General features: G+C 41.6%; 1 protein-coding gene across 1 annotated transcript in view; it reads left to right on the top strand.

Moving 5' to 3' along the window:
- Positions 1–842: 842 nt before the first annotated feature.
- Positions 843–24,458, top strand: part of pudp (pseudouridine 5'-phosphatase) — a 48,154-nt gene continuing 24,538 nt past the window's right edge. Inside the window, exons 1-3 of the mRNA XM_033615476.2 lie at positions 843–987; positions 2,104–2,322; positions 5,022–5,251. Coding sequence (XP_033471367.1) covers positions 918–987; positions 2,104–2,322; positions 5,022–5,251 — 519 coding nt within the window. The 5' untranslated portion in view covers positions 843–917. The remainder of the gene's footprint in view (positions 988–2,103; positions 2,323–5,021; positions 5,252–24,458) is intronic.

The raw sequence follows: 24,458 nt of genomic DNA, 5'->3' as shown, positions 1-24,458 counted from the left end.
ACAAAGAATAACACAAAACAACAAAACAAAACAAAACAAAAACAAAACAAAAACAACAACAAAACAAAAACAACAACAAAAAACCACAAAACAAAAACAGAACACAAAACAAAACATAACGTAACATAACAGAAAAAAAACACAAAACAAAACAAAAACAATAAAAAACATGACAAAACAAAACAAAACACAAAATAAAACAAAACAAAAAATAACAAAAACAAAAAACACAAAACATAACATAAAGACATAACAAAAAAAAAACACACAAAAAACACACAAAAAACACAAAATAAAAAACAAAACATAACATAATATAACATAACAAAACAAAAAAAACACAAAACAAAAAATAAAACAAATCATAACATAACAAAAAACCCACAAACACAAAAAAACGCAAAACAAAGTATGACATAACAAAAGAAAACATAACAAAAATAACATAACATAACATAACAAAAAAAAAACACGAAACAAAACAAAAAACCACAAAACAAAACATAACATAACAAAACAAAAAACACACACACACAAAACAAAACCATAGACTGTATAAGGACAAAACAAAACAAAACGAACGCTTGTGTACTTTATTTCCCACACGCCATTGCGTTGGGACAACTAGAAAGCATCCCTGAGGAGGCTGAAACTCGATTTCAGACTAAAATATTTCCCTCGTGGTTAGTTTCATTCGGACCAGTGTTTGCAAAGAAGGTGTAAAAACCTTCTTCTGGTCTGTCACCTGAACGTGACAGGACACGATCAGCTTTTTAAAAGCAAGAACACACACACACACACACACACACACACACACACACACACACACACACACACACACACCGGGTTACTTTATCTTCGTCCCTCTCACTTACTCTCCAACGCGGAACAGTTGACAGGGAGCTCGCGAGTCCAACATGTCAGCGCCAGGTAGCACCTACCAACTCGTGAGCCATGTCCTTTTCGACATGGACGGATTGTTATTAGGTATTGAAACGTGCTGTGTGTGTCATATCCTGTAGTTGTGTTTAATATTTCACACGAGCTCCTGCGCTAAAGCTGCGGTGAGACTGAAACCCATTTATTCACGGTTAATAGCTGAGCTGCAGAGAAAACAGTACACCATGTGTTTTTTTTTGCACATGTCCAGAATAACACATCAAACTGAGCTTGACCTTATATTTCCTTCTTCTAAAAAGTCTACGGCTGAATTCGGCATACATGTAAACTATCGGTTTGTGCAGTAATTGAACTTTTACTATCCCTGAACGTGGTTGACGTATATTTCCATGCGACGGTGACCAACTTTTAAAAGTTGATGTTTTATAGACAGCTTGAAATTTTATTAATCAGACATATGCCGAATTAAATATATGCATCTGCTGAACGGATTTAACTTGATACATGTGTTGCTTGATGGTTTAATATCCACCGCTAGAGCCGGCAGCTACAAATAACCTTATATTTGAATGATGTTTGGTACTTCTACCAAAGCTACCTGTGGGAATAGGGGAGACTGGGGTCAGTTGGTACACCTTTCACTCTTTTGCATTTTTCTGTGGAATAATTGATGTTAGAATATTCTAACCAGCTGCAAATGGAAGGTTAAGGTCTCAGCTTTAAGAAATAATATTAATAATAATTTGTGATTTAAGTCATTTTGTGCGTTTGTGCCAAAAAGTCCCATCCTGGGGTTTGATGACACTGCTAAAATGCTGTGGTTACAAAAAATGAAGCAACCGCAAAGCATGAACATTTAGAGCATTTATTCATTGTAAAACCATAAATGTAGCCGATATATTTAGATATAGGGCTTTTTAAAAATTATTATTATCAGGTCTATTCTTATTTTTTAAACATATATACAGCTTATACATTTAGATCTGGGCCTTTCTTTTTTTAAATTATTAGGCATATTCTCTTTAAAACAAAACAAAACCAATGTATAGCTTATGAATTTTCCAATATCTCTATCAAACACCTTCAAAGGACCAGAAAATACCTATTTTTCGGCAGCGTACCAAAGGTTTCATCCATATTCACCCTTAACTGACATTTAATTGAATGCTATTCATCTCCCTTTTTTGCATTTTCACATTTCAGACACAGAGCGACTGTACACAGTGTCCTTCCAGGAAATATGTGACCGCTTTGGAAAGCAGTACACTTGGGACGTGAAGTCATCAGTGATGGGTACAAACGCTCTGGATGCTGCCCAGATAATTCGCGATGCTCTGGAGCTTCCCATGACAGCTGAAGAACTCCTGGCTGAAAGCAGAGAAATACAAGAAAGGATCTTTCCCTCTGCCAAGCTCATGCCAGGTACGTCTGATTTATGTCATCTGACCTCCACTGCCATATTTCAGGCCTTTCCCTGAAGAATACCAAAATATAAAGCAGTGAAATGCAGCTGATTTGTTTTTAGCTCGACAGCGGCCTATCATTAGCTCTTGTGTGGGCTGCTGTCCCATTTATTCTAAATGTAGGAGTGCTGCTGCTTCTATTTTATGCAGCTGTGCAACTGTTGGCATGTGTGCTTTCCATCTGCAACTGCAAATGTATACTATGCTGGATATTCCTAAAAGGAATGTACTGAGTCACATAAAAGTGTTCCCTCTCAGTCATCATTTATGACCCACTAGAAATGTATGTAGCCGGGTCTTTATCTGCAGAGACTCTGCCCTCTGTTGTGCTGTGGTCCACATGTTAGTGGCACAGTGACTTTAAAAAGCGACCAGGTGAAAGACTGTAAGCAGCACACGTTCAAGAGAAACCTACAAGAAACCTCAGATTTGCTTTCACTTTTAACACCAACACCGTTATCGCTTAGTTTCCCCGAAACAATCATGCTGGTGATAGCCGTGGGCGCAGGTGTTATGTTTTCAGGTTGTCCATCTGTCTTCGTCCATGCCATTCTTGTGATGTTCTTCAAATTTGGCACAAACATCCACTTGGAGTCAAGAATTAACTGATTAGAATTTAATGGTCAAAGGTCAAGGTCACTTTGACCTTGTATCCACTTCATTTTGTGAACTTGGTCTCTCCATAACACGTTGAGGGAATTTTTTTGTTTGGTACAAACGTCCACCTTGACTCAAAAATGAACTGATTTGTGGTTGAAGGTCAAAGGTCAAGGTCACAGTGACCTCACAAAACATGTTTTTGGCCATAACTTCAGAATTTATACACTAATTATGACTTAATTTCACACACATCTCTAATAAGATATGATGACATTATTTATCAAATGGTCAAAGGTCAGCTTCACTGTGACATCATAAAAACACTTTTCTGGTCATTACTCAACACGTTGTGTCCACGTTTTCAGAGACATGGATATAAACTGCAACTTGACTGGTTTGCATACTACTGTGAGCTGATAATTCTAGTATTCTGTATTCTTGTGACAGTTTCCATTTTAACTTTAAACACTTTGCTTCCTGGTAGTGATGTCCAAATGAAGCTTCATGAAGCACCAGTTGTATTTGCTGAACCCACTAGATGGCGCTCTTGGTGTAATGAAAAAGGCTCAAGGGATGGCAATGCAGTTTGGTTTCAACCCTTTGTGGAACAAAGAGTGCCAGAGTGGACCCAAAAAAGAAAGAAAATGGTTCATGAAGCTTCATTTGGCCATCACTAGTTGAAACCAAACTGCATTGCCATCCCTTGAGCCTTTGTCATTACACCAAGAGCGCCATCTTGTGGGTTCAGCAAATACAACTGGTGGTTCATGATGCTTCATTTGGCCATCACTAATAATCCTTAAGACCTGTTGTAACTGTAATTATGAGCATTTGAAATTGGCTCAGACAGAAAAGCTCATCTAATGAATGAGTCCGTCTGTGTTATATAAGGATGATGAGTCAGCAGGTGCTGCAGCCTTTCATAATTAAATTTATCAATGAATGCCTGGATTTCATCATCAGAATGTCGTGTCATCATTGAATTAAAAAGAGGGACAATTCATTTGTGCTATTAATGCTATTGAACTGAGCTAGCATGAGAATTCGGTGGTCAGAGGTCAAGGTCACTATGACCTTGTGTCCGTCTCATTTTTATGAATGCGATATTTCAAGAAGGACTTGAGGGAATTTCCTCAAATTTGGCACAAACGTCCATTTGGATGTAAGGATAAAGTGATTGGAATTTGGTGGTCAAAAGTCAAGGTCACTGTGACCTCTCAAAATGTGTTTGGCTATCACTCAAGAATTTACACGTTATTCATGACAAAAGTTTACGTAAATGTTCAATAGAACAAGATGCTGACGGGATGACTTGATTGCTGTCGTGTGAAAATATCAATGAGCTAGTCTGCCTGAGCAACTGGTTCAAAGAAAAGTAGACTACATGAAGTGGTTGACTGGAGTCATGTCACACAAGTTCACACTGTTTCAAGCAATATTGTTCAGAGCGTGAAAAGGCACTGCTCCACTTTGTCTCTTTGAAAGAAACTATGGTATTTCTTTAATAGGCCTACACGCTGTAGCATTTATTTGGCTGAGATGTTACTTTGCAAAGAATTTACAGGCAAGCTGTTTACATTCACTTTGTAGCAGATGCTACTTTGTAACTGCTCTTTATATGGGTGTCTGCTAATTAACTCTGCGATTTATTATGGATGTTGTGGGCAATGCCAAGCACTCCCTAAGACTTTCCTGCTTGACAAATTAAGATATGATAATTCTAATTCAGAAATCATTAAAAACAGGATGTTAAAATAAAGCTAAGAAAAAGTTTGCATTTCTTTATTCCAACACCACACATACATTTGTTTGATCTCTCCCCAAATACACAAGTAAATACTAGTAATAGTTGTTTAATCACGATTAATCTCGGCCTGTTATTGTAATTAAGTTGAGTAAATGTTTTTAATTGACTAACAGCACTAATAAAGATATATTCACCAGCTGTGGTCGGGAAAGGAGCTCCATATCAACAGGGATTTTTATTAAAAACATTTGTCTTGTAAAGTCATACATTACTCCAACCTTAAGTCTCATTTTCAACATGTACACCACCAGGTGTGGAGAAACTGGTGCACCATCTACAGAAGCACAATATCCCCATCGCAGTGGCCACCAGCTCAGCCGGTGTGACGTTTAAGCTGAAGACGAGCCAACACAAAGACTTTTTCGGTCTGTTTGACCACATTGTTCTGGGCGATGATCCCGAGGTGAAGAACCACAAACCTAACCCTGACCCTTTCCTGGTCTGTGCCAGCAGATTCAACCCTCCAGCCTCTCCAGAAAAGGTAATTACGACAGATTACACACGTAGCACATTTCCATCCGTCTGTCCATCCATCCCTCCCATTCTCGTGAGGGACTTTCTTTAAGTTTGGCACAAACATTGGTTGAATTTGCAATGAACTGGTTGCATTCAGTGGTCAAAGGTCAAGATCACTGTGACCTTGTCTGTCTCATTCTTGTAAACACAATATTTCCATAGCACCTTGAAGGAATTTCTTCACATTTGGCACAAACGTCCACTTGGACTCAGTGATAACCTGATTAGGTTTAGAACGTGAAAGGTCAAACGTCACTGTCACTGCGACCATGGGCTTGTCTCATTCTTGTGAGGGAATTTCTTCAAGTTTGGCACAAACATTGGTTGAATTCACAATGAACTGATTACATTCAGTGGTCAAAGGTCCACATCACTGTGACCTTGTCTGTCTCATTCTTGTAAACGCAATATTTCCAGAACTTCTTGAAGGAATTTCCTCAAAATTGGCACAAATGTCCACTTGGACTCAATGATAACCTGATTAGGTTTTGAATATGAAAGGTCAAACACCATTGTCACTGCGACCATGGGCTTGTTTCATTCTTGTGAGGGAATTTCTTCAAATTTGGCACAAACGTCCACATATGGGTGAATGATAACCTGATTAGGTTTTGAATGTTAAAGGTCAACCGTCACTGTCACTGTGACCATGGGCTTGTCTCATTCTTGTGAAAGTGATTTCAAGGCTTCCTTGACGGAGTTTCCTCAAATTTGGCACCAGCACCCACTTGCACTCAAGGATGAACTGATTAAAAGTCAAAAATGTCAGATACTGAATTCGGTGACACAAATCTTGCGTACTCACCTTGAAACTGTGCTGATTGTATAGATCTTTTGTGCTGCGTGGTTTGTTTGAAGCATCCATATTTTAGAAAATTTAGCTTATTTGAAGCAATGTCACCTCATATCTGGACAGACATGGATGTAGACTGTTACTGCACCTTGACTGATTCATGAAGGCATACAACCATGAGGAGGCAATTTTAGTTTTAAGCATAGTGATATTGAAGTGCTGCAAAATGTATTTAGTCAACTGGAAGCTGAGAGTGGAGATAACTCTGCAGATTTCATTAAGGCAGTTCAAATTGAGGTGAAGATGTTTCCACTTTAGAAAGTTTGAACATTTTTTTTTAATCAGTGTACATAATAAAATACGACTGTGTGTCATCTCGCCGTGTTAAGACACCACTGCTCGTCTGATCGAAATTTTAGACAGACTCCAACCAGAGAGTGCTTCCAGCAGAGCAGTGATAGAGTGTTGGACTTTGAATAGATCTGTAATCTCTATAGTTACTTTGACCTTTCATGCTGTACAAAACATCACAGACCATCAAGGTCTAGTTCTGCATTTATTCCAATTATGGGTGAGCAATACCCACTATACTTGACGTTTCGTGGCTTCTTCCATGTGGGATGTAATGACTTTATGGCAAACATCCAGTTTACATTGTCATACCTTTTTTTTTAAGCCACCAGTATGAGGCTTGCTTTAGCATTTTGATTCTCTCGTTCTCTCCTATGGCTCTCTCTCTCTCTATGGGAAAGACAAGTAGTTATCAGTAGTTTATTTAGTAGTTTAGTATTTTAGTTGACAGTAGGAGGAGATTTCACAATATCAAGATATATATTGTGTATCACATTATAGCCTAAAAATATCGCAATATTAGAAGATGAAGATGGACTGATCTCCAAAAGGTTAAGTTATTTTTGTTTTGTACAATCTTAGAGTGAAAACAAGGAAAGGAGCAACATGCAAAAGTTTGGGCACTTGAAGACATTTGAGCTCTCAGACAACTTTTACCAGGGTCTTAGACCTTAATTAGCCTGTTAGGACTCTGGCTTGTTCACAGTCATCATTAGGAAAGGCCAGGTGATGCAAATATCAAAGCTTTATAAATACTCTGACTCCTGAAACCTTGTCCCCACACTCCTCCAAACAGCTGCCTAGGACTCTGGAAACTAAAATAACCGATGCCGACAAAGCAGGAGAAGACTTTAAGAAGATGGCAAAGTGTTTTCGGGTAGCTGTTACCTCAGTTCGTAATTTCATTAAGAAACGGCAGTTAACAGGAACTGTGGAGGTCAAGTTGAGGTCTGGAAGACCAGGAAACCTTTCAGAGAGAGCTGCTTGTATGATTGTTAGAAAGGCAAATCAAAGCCCCTGTTTGCCTGCAAAAGACCTGCAGGAAGATAGCAGACTCTGGAGTGGTGGTGCACTGTTCTACTGTGCAGACACACCTGTACAAACCTTTCTTGTGTCCTCAACACAAAATTCAGCATCAGACGTTTGCAAAGGAACATCGAAACAAGCCTTATGCTTTTTGCGAACAAGTCCTATACACTGCTGAAGTTAAAACAGAACTTTTTGGAACAGGGTGCAGAATTTCACGAAAAGAACACCTGTCCCAACTGTTAAACACGGTGGTGGATCAATCATGCTTTGGGCTTGTGTTGCAGCCAGTGGCACGGGGAACCTTTCACAGGTAGAGGGAAGAAAAGATTCAGTTAAATTCCAGCAAATTCTGGAAGCAAACATCATAGCACCGATAAAAAAAGCTGAAGGTGAAGAGAGGATGGCTTCTACAACAGGACGGTAAATACATACATCTAGTGATAGTACCAGGGGTCATGATACTGATACCAGCACAATATCCGGTCTAAGGGTGGTCTCCACGATGTCTTGCCAGGTCCAGCCTTATCTGCTAGTCACTTGCTATTCCCAAGAGCCCTGCCTGGACTTTTGTTTTGGTGTTTGGGTGTTCTCCTGCTCTCACAAATGTAATGCTGTGTCTTGCTGGTCAGAGGTGTTTGGCCTGGTCTATGGTGCTGCACATGGACTCAGCGTTTACCTTCAGCACTTGGCCGTGGCACCAGCGGTAGCGACCCTCCCCAAGGGCTTTAGGACAGCTGCTGAGGATGTATTCCAGTGTTCCTCATCCCTAGCAGAAAAGATTAGTTGGGCTGGGCAGAACATCGTATAGCGACTTGAAGAGAAAATTGATGTGGAAGGGTTCGGCTTTCCACATTTCGGACCATGTGATCCTTCCTTCTACAGTCTGTTCCCATTTGGTCCATGCACCCTGTTGTCGCAGTCCCACCATCTGGCTTTCACGTAGCTCCTTGACCCCAGCTCTCGCCTCTTTCTGGACTAGGCCCTGCCTCTCTTTACCCTCGGCTTTGTTGTAGTGGGTTGTTGGACTGCTGTCGAGTCCTGCTCGACAGATTGCCATGGCTCCCACCAGCACTTTGTGGCGCAAATGTGATTCCACCTGCTCAACTGCCTCGTGTGCTCTCCACCTCCATTTAGTTGTCACTTCAGTCCTGACCTGGGAGACTCTTGGGTCAGTGGATTCTCTGTATTGCAGCACCTCTTTCGCTCGGCCTACCATAAACTTCTCGCTAAGGCTATTCAAGGGGAGTGTTAGCTTGTTTCCACTGCCGTAGTAAGCGATGCTGCTCGGGCATCTTGGCAATCCCAGCCACCTTCGAAGGTGGTCTCAAAGCCCTCCACAGTGGACAGTGTGAATTTGTATACCAACAATGGCCACAAGACCCTGGGTAGGATGCCGTGTTGGTATATCCAGGCTTTGAACTGCCTATACTAACTTCCTTTCCAGTGATCCCAAACACACCTCAACATCCTCAATGGACTACCTCCAGAGGTGCAAACTGAAGGTTTTGCCATGGCCTTCACATTCCCCCGACGTATGCATCATTAAAATCTGTGGATAAACCTCAAAAGAACAGTGCATGCAAGACGGCCCAAGAATCTCAATATCTCAATATGACCAAACGTGCATGAGCCCATCAGAAACGAGAAATCTACGCTGTTCTGATGACATGACCGTCTGAGGGGGGATAGTTCATCACCAGATACAGTCGTCAAGTCTGCTCATTATAAACAAATTTTGACTCGCCTCTTTCTCAGAGTACCTTGAAAATTTTGGTCGATGTGCTTTTTAATTCATTATATTTATGTTTTTCAAATGTCATTGCTTTTTTTTACTCTGCCGTCGGTTTGCCTAATGCACTGAAAAAACACAGTGAGTGGAGCTCTGATGAACTACAAGCTGTCAGTCATCTCCACCAGCTGCATAGCTCCTCCACCTTAATTACAGCTCGCATACAGCTGCAGTCTCATTACTACTCACTGACTAACTGCTGTCCCCTTCGTTTGTCTCTCCCTCGGTCTCACTCTTTCTCCAGTCCTCTTTTGGCCGTGTAATTTGGTCTGTTTATTACTTCCTAGGTAACATACCAGCTATTAACTAATGAATAGATGTACAGGCACTAATTTAACCCCATACCATCAGAGATTTAAATTTTAATTCATCTGACCACAGAACAGTTTTCCATTTTGCCTCAGACCGTTTAAATGAGCTTTTTGGCCCAGAGAAGATGGCGGTGTTTCTGGATCATGGTCACATATGGTTTCTTCTTTGCATGATACAACTTTATCTTGCATTTGTGGATTGCCCGGTGAACTGTGTTCACACAGAATGACTTCTGGAATTGTTCCTGAACACATGAAGTGATTTTCAGCACATAATCATGCCTGTTTTAATGCAGTGCCGCTTGAGGGCCCAAAGATCACAAGAATTCAGTATTGACCTTTGGCCTTGTCCCTTGCGCACGGAGATTTCTCCAGATTCTTGAATCTTTTGATGATATTATGTGCTGTTGAAGGGGGGATATTCTTTGCAATTTTACATTGAGGAATATTTCTCTGAAATTGTTCCGCAATTTTTAGACGCAGTTTTTTGCAGGTTGGTGAACCTCTGCCCATCTTTACTTCTGAGAGACTCTGCCTCTCCTCCTTTCAGACCCAGTCATGTTACTGACCTGTTGCCAATTAACCCAGCTACAGTTCGACTAGGCCCTTTAATTGGACTACTGTCCTTGTCCCAGTATACAAGCATGGTGGGGGGGCTATGATTTAATGACCAAAGTATGTCCGGCTCCGCTACGGAGAAAAAAAAATTCAATCCGATGTAAGGGGCTGGAATATTCCGTTTCTAATTCCTAATGAAAGAATTTCTCGCACTTGTATACACTCATTCCTCTTTAAGTTCATTCCGGTCTTCCTGCGCATGCTCGTTTCCTTGCCCTTCTGGCGCGATGACGTGTATAGCAAGCGCGACTGGTATGCGGCAACGGGCTGAGATAGAGCAGTTGGACTCGTTGCACTAACTGGTTTCCATTCCCCACAGCACGGTCTTCTACCTCCCTTCTTCGACCTTCTACCTCCCTTCTCCTCCTCAACAGACGAAGCATTAGCAGAACAAGGTTGTTGTCGTACTGCTGCTTCAAGAATATAAGCAAAACAAGCCCGAAAAAGGCACTAAGAACGGCGTCGTCAAGCATCTTGTTATCCGGAGCGAGGACTACAGTGTTTTCTTCCGGTAAACATAAACATGTAACATCGGCCCCGCCCCCTATCCAATCAGAAACCTTCCCTGCCCCAAACCATGCGTGGACCCGAATAAAGGCGATTAAACTGATCTCCCGTGTAAACCCTCATTCGGAATAAATATTTCCCATGTAAACTACCTGGAAAAACTTTAATTCCCAATGATTTCATTCAGATTTATTTCATTCCGAATGAGAAGCCATCATGTAACTGCACCCATTATCTGGGTGTGGTAGGCCGACTTTGGTACGATTTCAGTCGGGACTAACGTGTTTACATGTATTAAAAGTCTGATTTTAGTCGGAGAAACACGATAAATCGATTTTCCCTAATGTCAGGTAAACATACCGAGTGTGAATTCTCAGAACAATAGGCTCAGAATCTTAGATACATCGCAACTATTTTTTGAAAATTTCACTTACTCCCGCAATTTCATTGCAAAAAACGCCCATAAACATTGGAAAAGCTGCCGTAAAATCAGGCTTTGTAGGCCATGGCATTCCAATAAACAGCCCGTGAAATCCTGGAGGGACTGATTGGTCAGTGTCTTCAAAAATACTGGGATATTTACATTTACATTTTTCAAAATAATCAAAATAATATATTCGACCTTTACCATGCTTATTATGGCCATTTTTTGTTAAAGGTGTTAATTCATCTCTGTTTATTACTGAGGTCACACTTGGTGTTGTACTGTACATTATATTAAAATGTGATGTAAAGCTACTTTATGCCAACAGCATGTCAAACAGTATGTGCTATATTTAGTGGTATTTAGCTGCCTGTTTGTCAGCCAATGGCTTTTTATTTGTACCTAATGTGTTCCATTTGCAGTAAGGCAGGCAGGGTGTGATGTCGCCGCTCTCTGCACTGACAGACACACACTTTTACTGTGGCACTTTGATCAAAAGTGGTGAGCTTTCAGGGTTCACGGGCTGTTTAAGATATATTTTCAGACACTCTGGAAGCCTTTCGCAGTGTTGAGTCAGTCTAAAATAGCTGCCAAATATCTCACTAAGAGACACCAAATAGCAGTGTGAGGCCTGACCTACTTTCATGAAAAGTAGACCACATGTAAAAATGGAAGTATTATGCTAATTTGGACAAATCTACTGTTGATCTTTGTTCAGTGCATGACTTGACTAATGAATATGTAATTGAATGACATGCTTGGCTTTGTTAATACAGTTTCATTCTGTTTGAAACTCTTCATTATGCACAGTTCTGGTGTCTTTTTAGGAACGTGCTGCATGTGATGAACGTTATCAGCTATAAATCATAATCATCGTATCTGGTAATGATTTATATCGATTTTTAAAAATGAATATTACAGAGCCGAAGTGAATCTGGAACATTCAAATTTATTCAGGCGCTAGACAACCTGTTGACATGCAGAAGCTGTTGTAATAGCAGAACAGAGAGGACGGATGTGCAGGCTTATTTTAGACAGTGGAGATTACAGCTAAAATGTTGAAAAAGGACTTAAGAGCTTGGATGAATATCTTCAGAGAGAGAAACAGTTGCCATGATACAATTAACAGTGCTGCTGTGCTGGTTAATTCACGGGAGATGTCGTTTTTTAGAAGCTAAAAAATGAATCTTACGTATCTTGAAATATGGATAGATACCCAGCACTCGACAGTGCGAGCGTTTCACTCGCATTTGCAACTAAAAATAGGTGTATGCAAACTGTAAAAAATATTTAGGGGCACATGTGCGCATAAAAAAAATCAGCCAAAGCAGCCTATATTTCTGTCAATAAAAAAAAATGATGATCTAACCGCAAATGTTGGAGGAACTCCAGCCACCTTCCCTCTTCCCTCTTCCCCGTGTGACACGGTTATGGACGGTTTTCCAAGCCACTGACGGCACAGTGAATATAAGTCCCACTGTCGGCAGTGTGGAAATGAGTCAAAGTGTGGAGGAGACGGACCGGGTTAAGCGGCGGACCTCCGGGGAAGCCTGCTCCGTTCTCCCCGCAGTTAGGGACCGCTCGCCACGGTACCGCTGCTGGGCAGGGTGGAAATAAGTCCTGCAGAGTTTCAGAGGACCTGGAGAATGTTTTAGGATAGTAATTACATTATATAAGATAATCATATTGCAAAGATAATATAGATAAGATAATAACATTAAAGACAAAATTAAATTGCAATACTTTTTCAAAACTTGATGATTTTACCTTTCTGTACATTTTATATACAAATTCATTAAATAATTTTGCTTGTAAATGTCTATTTGCATCACGTTTATTACGGAAAACACATTATTTGATCAATTTACATTGTGCCCCTAAAGTTCTTTGTGCGCTCCTTACTTTTTCAACTTAGGAGCACATGTGCTCCTTGGGAAAAAAGTTAGCGTCAAGCCCTGATACCTGCATGTGAAGTGTTTCTCTCACACACTTAATCTGGCCTCGCAGAGGGCGTTAAATTTGTTGAATTTGTTCAGGTGTATGCAGCATATTTTGCTGCAATAAAAAGGATTTCAAAGTTTTCCTTTGGGGAAATACTTTGCAGTTCAAAAAAAAAGGTAATAAATCGTAATTTTTCACAAGTAGTCCATAGCCATTGGTAGCTTTGTCACCTTCTACCTATGCCAATCCTCAATGCCTATGTGCAGTTTCACATAGATTGACCACGTCAGTGAGTAGAAAAACGTGGGACAGACAGAATGACTGACAGTTTCTGTGATTATGTACAGCATACCATACCATGACTTAGTCATACCAAAAATTAGAAAAAACAAAAAACATTTGTCCACAGGGGGAGCCACAGCGATCGGTCGCATTTTAGCCATTTTGAAGCATTTTTCTGTTGTTATAGCGCCACCCAGTTGCCAATTAGAGTTAAATTTCTCCAGTCACCTTGAGGCGTCCTGTTCTACATATCTACCAAGTTTAGTAAAAATCCATAAGGCGGTTAGGCCTAGATAAGAAATGAGCTCTGTAGCGCCCCCATTTTGTTTGATGGGGTCAATAATGGAGGGGTCCCCTCAGATTATGTGTGGTCATATGCCTACAAAGTTGCGTGGTGATGGGTGAAACCCTTGAGATGTTATACACCTTTATGTGATGAGCCACGCCCTCCGCAATATTCATTGCCTTATAGAAGCTCAGTTTTAGTAAGTTTTCCAACTTTTGCCAAGAGGAAACTTTAGATATTGGTCCCTAGATTATGTTCACCCAGTTTCATGCAGATCGCTCAAACTTCCTAGGAAGAGATCCATTTGAAGTGTTTTTCAAAAAATTCAAAATGGCGGAAAATCAATATAAGCGGAAGTTATGCCGTTGCAGTTCTTGAGGCAAATGTGTTCCTCATGAGGAGAGGCAGCTCTGTGCAGAGTTTCATGTCTCTACGACATGCCATTTGCTTTAGATATGCTATTTGACATTTTGTGTAATCCATTGCTTTTCTATAGAAGCCTTGTTGTCCGTTGGTAGTAATCCGCCACCGGACACGGAAAGAGGGTTGTTTATGACAAGGTTGTAGCTCGACAGTGCTGTGTGCGCTCCTGGAGGAAGAACGAGAATGAACGAGAAAGTTTTGTAATAAGTTTAAACAACTGTACAATTGATTACTCGCTCGTAAACAACCTTCGCAGTACGATGCCTTTGAACACAACGCCAGCCTTCTTCTTCTTCTGCTTATTCTCTGTGTCCCATTGCGTTGCAATGGTTTCCTGCTGGTTGGTGACACCCACGTAAAGGAGCATTATCGCCATCAAGTGGGCTGCAGTGTTTAACGCTTCAGGGTCAAACAAATGATCAAGCGGAAGTTTACACACAGGTGTGAGGCAGCTGAAAAAAGTTCCACAATCGAGATGGAAACCACAGTTTGCTATGATTTTTATGTCAGAACATCAACGAACACCGCTGACCACTCAGGCAGGGGAATGCCAAATTCTCCGAAAATGAGCATGGTCTGAACCAATCTATTTCATCATAAACAACCCAGAAAAAATACCAGACTTCTCCTTTAAACACAATAATAAGCACCATGGCTACCGCTGTTTACTCCAACCACTCAAAGACACGCAGACATACTGATAGAGCCTCTTCCAGGGGAACGCGAGCCTAGCTGCAACACAGATACCCACAGTGGCTCTCTCAAAGGGTCATAATGTAAATGCACAGCTGGACTTCCCAGCAGAGACTCAGAGAGTCCGACAGGAGCAGAGCTCATGATTGGCTTGCGCAGAAACGCACGTCGCTATCCACGCTGCACTGTGCGGTGTCAAAGTGTCACATGATTGGACATGTTCCGCCGTGTTCAGTGGAAATTTGTTTCTCCTCTGAAAGAAGAATGAAGAACCATTACGCCCCCGCAGAGCCGTCCAGCACAACTCCTCACACCATCTTTTATTCTTTTCATACTGTAGCTATCACACTGGACCTGAGAACAACCAGCGATATTCAGGCTGCATTAACAATATATTTTCACGGTGACTAACGCATTTCTTCCATTTTTAAATGGGCCGTTCTGTGAGGATTCAGAGTAGGGATATTCTTTTGAATGGTTATATTCATATTTTGTTCTGTCAGTCAGCGTGCGGGGAAACCAGACCACAGACCTTTCATGTCCTTTTCTAAGCGTTGCCTTCAACCAGCACATCGTCTGTATTCATGTTTGTTCAGGACGGCCATGCACAAAGATTGAACTGAAACATGCCCTTGGAAAAAGAATTCTGAAAGAAGAGAGAGAAATACCTTGATTTTTTTAAAAACATGAAAAATAAGTTTTATATGAAAAACAGCTGCCCACCCTCATTACTCACTGCCTTCAACATTACTGCAATCAAACTGCATCTGAAGCGAAAGACATTTATTTTCTTACTTGTATGTGTTCATAAGCTGTCTGACATTATACTGGTGGAACAAATTAGATCTTTAGAAATGTGATGAACAAAGAAAAGACCATGACACTGTGTGTTGGCATATGACTTCACTTATTTGTGACGTGAACACACACAATAACCACGGATACATAAATCTGCATCTGTTTCTTGGGTAGAAATGATGTCACCTGTAACCACAGTGGACGGGCTGGAATAACATGTTACCGGAACTAACATGGAACACTGTCAGCTAACATCGGCAATTTAGCTGTGGAGGAACCTCGTTAACCATGTCACACCCTCCACATGCCCTACTAGTGCCATTTACCTTGATGGACTCTTAAAACTCAAGCACATAAATGGCAGGGTACATCCAAATTTGTTATTTTAGTCATCAAGTGGCCTCATGTACCACTATAGTTGTTGAAAGCTAATGTAGAGTGGTGCACCACCCAAACTCCACATGGACCTCTTGTACTACCCACAGACCACCATTATAAAAGAGATGCCTGTGAAACTGTTGATGGTCAACCCAGGCTGCAACTGTAAATGGTTTCTCTTTGTATGATGAATTTAAACCACAAAGATTCTATGTTTATCCAACTTTCTTGAAACGTTTTTAATGTGCAAGACAAGAATCCAAGCTGACAGATGGTTGTCGGTCACTCCGGTCTGTCCCGTGAAAGTATTATGAATCGGCATCGGCCACGGCTGAGCCCGTTGGTCAATAAAACGGCTCCGATTGGAAGAGCGGTAGTGTTGTGCCGGAATGAGGCCTACATTTCCCATGAGCTCTAGCGCGTATTGTCGTAAAGACGCTTACCTGGCTCACGCATGTGTTTGTTTTGGGGATGAATGAATCAACAAGATGGGAAAACTTCACCCCCAGCTCACCTCTGCCGCGCCCCAGCTCCACCTCTCCGGCATAAGTGCCACCTCCGCCGGGGTAAGCGCAGCGGTCGGCTGGTAAGGCTGAAGGCCTGTTTGGCGAGCACTTCCACAGCTTCTTGGACTGAGTACGGAGCGGTGCCTCGCCTCTTTATTTCTCGGCACTCGCTGGACCCTGTCGACGCCTGGCAGGTACTTGTCGTCGGCCCGGATGAGGTGTTCCAGCCCCGCGGCCCCTGCTCTCCTTGTCCCTGCTGGCGCGGGGTGAATCTGTGCAACCTGCGGCCTCTGTGTGTGGCTCCCCGGACAGCTAACGCTGTGGACCCGCCGGCTCCTGCCAGGATTGGGCTGGTAAATGCTAGATCGCTAGTGAACAAAACGTTTATCCTGAAGGATTTCCTGACTTCCCGAGGATTGGATTTTCTCTGTGTGACTGAGACGTGGCTGACTGTTGGTGAGTCCAGTGGTTTCACAGAACTTTTACCCAATGATTGCTGCTATTTTAACTCCCTGCGGACGTTGGGTCGAGGAGGAGGAATAGCAACTATTTATAAGAGTCACTAAATGTAAGCAGCTAGGTAAGATGACGTGTGCCGTCTGAGTGCCGTAAATCGTTTCGTCCTGGAAGCGACCTGGTGCGGACCCAGCCACAGTTTCCTAAAGGTATGGATATACACTATATAGAAATAGCTTATCTTCACACCGATGGTCTCATTTGCTGTAGATCACGCACAGACATCAGCAGAAACGACAGACTTTTGCATATCCAGTTAAAAGTTCCTTGTAGCGGCTTTAAGGCTTCAAATTATGCATAACTAAGGGAGTGGCCACTTTGACTGGCACACTGTCAGCTAGGCCTCACCACAGGTCACTCAACTTGGCCTCCTTGCCGTATTTTGAGGTGTCGGAGCCGGCTGTCTGTAGCCTTTAGGAGAATTTCATGTACAAATATCGGACAAATAATGAGGCTTGCTGTGGAGATCGTTGTACCAACTGACCGTCCAAGACACCAGCGCTCCAGTTGTTCGGTAAGTGACAGTCTGTTATTATTTTATTTAAATGTTAGCGCTAATGCGTGGCTTGATAGCTTAGCTCGTTCAATCTAGCTGCTAACTGGCAAGACCCGAAGTCCAAATGTAATACATATGTGTTAGAATTTAGGGTGATAATACTTTTGAATAAATGGGCGTCTGTGTGAGGTGGGAAGATAAAGCTCCACCACGTTAACGTTAGTAGGTAAAGTTATGCTATGCCATACGGGCAATGTAACGTTAATGCTAGACTTGGATAGGTAACAGTTGTGTTACATTAAAAAGTTGCAGACTGTGTGCAATTACGATAACTAATAAATGTCGAGTTTAGCATAGTCCAAGAATTAACATTATTCTAAATAGATGTTGCGTCTTTGGTAAAGCAGGAGTTGGGTATTGAGGCTATGCAGCAAGCGTGAGAAGACAGAAGTGGACTTGACTCGTCACTTCAGCGCTGACTTCAGGGTACAAAGACCTTTTTTTATACCTCATAGTGAATCAAGTAACTTACTGGTTTAAATCGATGAAGTATTGACATTATTATGTTCAATACAATGTTTAGAAGACTATTTTTATTGAGAAGTTTTGTTCCTCTGATACTGTGAGTCCATACAAGGTAGTTCGTCTTCAGCTGAAGCAGATATTCATGCGTCTGTCCTCTCAAGTTTGTATATGATTCATTGTGATCCACATTTCCTAACAAAAGTGTTTTTCTTCTACTGTAATTTGAAAGGTAACCACACTGCGGAACCTGAATGGCCTCACGTATGGAGCGGTGCATTTGGCGCCATTCATCCGGACTGTGGAAAAAGGAGAGTGCACAGACAACATCCTGAGCTCTCAAATGGGTCGTGATTATGATGCCAGAAAACCACTTCAAGTTCAGCTTCCTCTGATAAAAGGACAGACCAGTTTGAACTTTTTTTGTTATTCTCTGTCCGTAGTATTCAGAAATTCAGTTTCTTACCTTCGACTTAATTTCTGCTGCTGATAGCTGATAGAAGTAGTCACAATTTAAAAACAGAATTCTTAAAACATTAAATAGGAATCAAGGTATTTCCTAGTATGACATCCAAAGGGTCTTCATTAGGAAACAGTTGGAAATGGCTAAACAGGAAGTGCACTCAGGAGTAAAATGTGGCTCCTGTAGTCGATGTGTACTGAGTATTCATTAGGCGTACGAACTCTGTTATGTGTAATGAAGATATGACAATTAGATTTTAATTTCAAAGCAGTTGGGTTCAGGAATTCATATCATATGTCCGTGTATGTTTTCTCATTTGATCGGGACCTACAAGATGCCAGCATGGCCCAGGTTATGTACATTTCTTGTATTCCAAATTATAGTATTTACAATTGGGAAAAAGTGTTTAATGCCTCTGGAATTTGACTGACTTTTAAATAAACCCACCATGATTAAACAGTTAAAAGAGTGAATGTTGGAGTTATGTTTCTCAGGTGAACACACGCCTGGAAATAATTGCTAATGTCAACCTGGTCTCATTCTGAAGTTGACTTCTGGCGTTAGACACCGGTGAAAAAAGCACCTTTAGGCCCTCAAAAATGTTTTTTTTTTTTTTTTTCATGAAATAAAAGCAAGCGGTGTGATTTCAACAGGGTCCTTGCACCGTTTGGTGCCTGGACCCAATGTGATTGCAAACTGGTGTTTTTTCCCAAAATATAGTAAATCAAACGTTCATCATTTCAACAGGTCTGTCATCACAGATGCTATCAGCTGAGTGAGTGGAAGTTTGCTGCATAGATCAGCCTCTCATTGGATGGAACGAGCCACCTGCTGAAGTCCCGCCCTACCACCTCCGGTTGTCATAGTCGACAAACATCCTTTACTAACTTTTGCGGTGTTTGATCATGCGGGGATGTAGCCATTTTTCTGCCATGGCTCGCGTCCTGTAGGCAATATTTTTGTGGGCGTGTTACACCAAAACCTGTTTCTCCCCGGCATTTTTTTTGCAAGCACACCATTGCTGTGGCACCGCCAAGAACGATTGTGATTGGTTGAAAGAAATAAAAAAAGCCGGGGCATTTTTTTCTCTGATCTTAAAGTGAGAGTTGGCGCAGCCAGACCTTTCTTTTCTTGAGAAAGGTCTGGTGAGCGAGACTACTGATGCTATAGTCCTTGACCTTAATAAAAGGGACTGCATCTCATTTGTTAACTGTAAAAGCCTGAATTTACAAATGGCTTCTGAATGATATAAAAACCAAGGTGCAGTCAGAAAGAAATCATCCAAAAGTGAGGAATCATGGCATTTTCCTCACACCGCATTTAGATATTTACAGCCTAATTTAACAGGGAAATCTGAGGCGTCCAATTGATATATTCTCGCTAACTCCCCTCTCCTCTCATTTGAAAGGCTTTTTGCTGCAAATAGGTCTGCCTGTGGCACGGCACACCTGATTTTTTAATCTGGAGCCAGCCACGGTTAGGGCTGGCATTTTTCTTGATGAGATATGAAACTAAGGCTCAGAGGGGGAATCGCAGAGTGTTCAGTGGAATAACGAATGATGATGCGTCACTCCCTGGCTCCCACTCCGTGACAGGAGAGAGGAGGAGGGGTGAGCGGCAGGAACACGAGACAGAGAAGAAGAGAAGGGGAGCAGACAGAGGCAAAGCTGGAGGGAGGAGGGTGGAGGGTTAGCGGTAAACAGCCGTATGGAAATAACACACATCCAATTGTCAGCTCCTCCTGCACTAATCTCAACTGTGATGAAAAAACCACCAGGTTGTTAAAAGTCACTAAGAGACATAAGAAACAGGCAGAAAGGCATTTAACACATTTAGTCCACGCATACACCCCTCTCATTTTTAGTAGAGGAAAGTCAGCACACTAATCCATCTGTTTCTGTGACATCGGCTTGGTATCAACAGACAGCTGGCTGGCTAGCGTTAGCTACGTGGCAAGGACAGACTGAACAAGGAGGATCTGCAAAATCTTTGGTCAACTACTGAAAGATAAGTAAGGAATAATGCCCAACGATGTGTAGGTTATAACTTTTTAATGGCCAGCATGGAGGCATGAACTAATGATGGCCAAATGAAGCTTTATGGCAATGTAGTTTGGTTCCAACCCTTTGTTGAGCAAAGAGTGCCAGAGTGGACCCAAAAAATAAAGAAAATGGTTCATGAAGCTTCATTTGGCCATTGCTAGTTGAGACCAAACCACATTGCCTTTATCATTACACCAAGAGCGCAATCTAGTGGGTTCAGCAAATGCAACTGGTGGTTCATGAAGCTTCATTTGGACATCACTAGCATGAACTCTCTGCCGCACAGTGTTGCCTCTGTGAAGGCTGTTAAAAAGTGGTAATGGACACCTTGAAGGCATTACCCTGCTTATACCATGGTCTCCTTATCAAAGAAACAAAGAGTCAGAATATTTGCTCATATTTTTATTATTTCACAAGCTATAACTCGGTTTCCTTGCAAACACCTGAGGGTTTACCTTATACCTAGAAAAATCATTGCCACCCCAGGTTCTTAAGCAATGGAAATGTTATTCACTACTCCAGTAATTAGGATGAACCTTAGATGTGGCCTAGAAACGGGAGATATTCTAGTCCGCCCAGCTCATGGAACCATTTGGCCCAGCTATTAGCCAGAAAGCTAATGTTATGCTAGCAAGATTCAAAGTCAGTAACATTGCATATAGTTGACAAACGGTAAATATAATATGACAGTATGTTTGACAACAATACTGGCTGGCTACTCAGGTAGTTTACATGGGAAATATTCATTCCGAATAGGGGTTTACATGGGAGATCAGTTTAATCGCCTTTATTCGGGTCCGCGCAAGGTTTGGGGCAGGTAAGGTTTCTGATTGGATAGGGGGCGGGCAGATGTTGCGCGTTTACGTTTACTGGAAGAAAACACTGTAGTCCTTGCTCCGGATAACAAGATGCTTGACGACGCCGTTCTTAGTGCCTTTTTCGGGCTTGTTTTGCTTATATTCTTGAAGCAGCAGTACAACAACAACCTTGTTCTGCTAATGCTTCGTCTGTTGAGGAGGAGAAGGGAGGTAGAAGGTCGAAGAAGGGAGATAGAGGCCGTGCTGTGGCGAATGGAAACCGGTGAGTGCAATGAGTCCGACTGCTCTGTGTCAGCCCGTTGCTATGCGTGCTACGTCATTGCACCAGAAGGGCAAGGAAACAAGCATGCGCAGAAAGAACGGAATGGCTGGAATCGGGTAGGTGTATACAAGACAGAAAATTTCTTCCCTTCGGGTTTTGAAAAGGAATATTCCACCCCTGTGCACCCGATTAGATTTTCTTTTTGGGTTAGCTGTTTTCATTTGGGGTGAGGTGTTTACAAGAAGCATTTCTATTCGAGTAGGGCTTCCAACCCGAATGCAAAAGGAATACATGGCTCCATGTAAACGCATGTATTGTAAATTAAATTGTAAACAGATTACAGATAATGATACCATTAATTTTGAATCGGGAAAAAATAGATTCACCCAAACTTCTCAGTAGGTAATCATTATCAGTTTTTAACGGAAACCCTGCAGCCAATCAGAATCGAGTATTCATTCAGACCATGATGTAATACTTTGGTAACAAACACAAACAGTGTTCATATTAGCGTCAGTGTCAGTCGTTTTACGTCTGTCCATCCGTCCCATTCCTATGAATGCAGTATCTCCAGAACACCTTGAGGAAATTCCCCTAAATTTAACACAAACGTCCACTTGGATTTAGCATTGAACTTGCAAGATTTTGGTGGTCATAGGTCAAAGGTAAAGGTCGCAATGACCTCGTCTGTCTCATTGTTTCAAACGGGATATCTCATGAACACATTTAGGGAATTTCTTTAAATTTGGCACAAACGTCACCTTGGACTCAGTGATGAACTGATAAACTGATAACTGGTGGTCAAATGTCAAGATCACTGTCTGAAGAATTCATACACAAATGATGACAAAACTTCTTTAACTTTTTAAATTCAAAGGTCACAGGTCAACTGTAAAATAAAGACAATAAATGATCATTTTATAATGAAAGGGAAATGATCTAAATGAAAATGTAATCAGTAGCTCAAATACGTTTTGATGAGTAATATCACTGTTATTTTTGTGGTAACTACTCACAGCTTTGAACATGACTTTTAAAGTGATACATCATGGAGGAGTTACAAAACTGTAGTGTGTCCTATTCAGAATGATTTTATGAAAATGTCCCTCGCAGCAAAGCAAATATATTACAAGGTGTGATTTAATGTGATATTCAGAACGCCGGGGGCAGAGCAGAGAAAGCCTGTCCCTCACTGAACACCGCAGTTCAGTGGCCTCACAGGTGAGTAATGTGGTGTCGATGCTGCTGTCTGGCCTGACCAAAAGTGAAAGAAAAAGCACTGCTCTCTTTTCCATGGAAAGCAAAGACATTTTTCACAACTCCGAAGTAACACTGTTGATGAGACAGGAGATTTTACCAAAGGTGTGCTCAGCAGCCTGAATAAGATTAATGAAACATGAAAGCGAGCTAGTTCATGCCCACACTGAAAGGGAGGGAGAGAGGCAGAGATAACTAGTTCTTCCCCTGCCATTAATCATACAAGGCATTCCACCTGGGGAAGGCTTTATAATCCAGACATTCAAATCAGGATAATTAAGACATGAACTTTTCTATCTGAACATTAAATTGGCCTATTACTGCTCTGACAAAGCTTACCACATTCACCCCTTACCATCTCCAGGTACACACCAGCCCATAGATTTTCAAACGCATATCTGAACTAAGGGTTTTTATGTAAAAGTGTTAAATGCAAGTAAATGCTAAGTGGATGGGGTCACCTTAGATGTCATTTCTGCACTGTACTTCCCAGACATTACAGTCAGTACCCACATTGGTGCATATGTAGGTTGTTTTTCTGAGTCTACTCAGTTAGAAAATCCTTTCACTTTGCTCCTCCGTGGGCTGTGGAGGTACTACGGCAGAGGCAAGCCATTAGGCAGGCAATGTAGACAGCAGGATTGTTTAATGAATGAGTGATTTAACTCCATTTATATAGCATCTTTCATGCACAGAATGCGGCACAAAGTCCGTTACCATTCAGCAGCAGAAACAAACAGCAAAATAAGAATGCATGATAATATCGGCACGTCATCGGTATAGGCCGATATTGACCTTTAAATGAGAGAATCAGAATCGGCCAACATGCCTTTTCTTATGTTGCACAATGAATGAATATTACGTACATTGAAAAGCATTCCAATTCGTGTCTCCATTTGCTGGTGGGCCACCTTGAAAAAAGAGTATGCAAGACTTGATGATCACTTGGATGGGTCATAGGTTCCATCCTTGATTTGACAAGAAGAGTAGTACAAAGTCATTTGCTTCAGAGGAAGTGCCTGTTGGATTGCAACAGTGTCCTAAACCCATCTCCTAAAAGTGAAATCAGGGGAGGTATTGATTTCTAGACATCTTCAGAACAGACCAGCGATCCAGAGATCGGAGTCACTTTACGCAGCGATTGGTCAACAATGTTTACTCATTTTGATCGTGGCAAAATGGAAGGCCTTATGATTGAAGCTGATATTATCAACTCAGTGGTACATGTGAGTGTCAGTCCGTATTTAGTCTGTACTTGTCTGCAGAACCTAGAAGTAATTTTGATCTGCATATAAAGTTTTAACAGCATGCCAAGTTGCAGTGCGGCTCTCTCTTTTTCAGCCCTAGAAATATTTTATGTTTGTTTTCTCTTACCTCATTTGAGAGTCAGTCCTTCATTCTGTTGTCTCATCCCAGCTGGACTAATGTTACAAACCTAAATAAATCATCACTGAAAAAAAAAAAAACTGCAGCTGAATGAATGTTGCAGCAAGGCTCTTATGTAAAACCACAGATCTCGGTTCTCCGCTGTCTGGACATCCCTTGATCGGCTCCTTTGTTCCTTATTCTCCCCTCCTTTCAACTACCCAGATCTTCTTCTGTTCGTATCAAACAAACCGGAAACTTCAAATAAATCACACTCTGTGTATGAGAGGAGTTTTTCACCT

This window comes from Epinephelus lanceolatus, chromosome 24, assembly GCF_041903045.1.
Source record: "Epinephelus lanceolatus isolate andai-2023 chromosome 24, ASM4190304v1, whole genome shotgun sequence".
NCBI lineage: Eukaryota > Metazoa > Chordata > Actinopteri > Perciformes > Serranidae > Epinephelus > Epinephelus lanceolatus.
The sequence above is the reverse complement of the archived record's forward strand: the minus strand, read 5'-3'. Positions and strand labels throughout refer to the sequence as shown.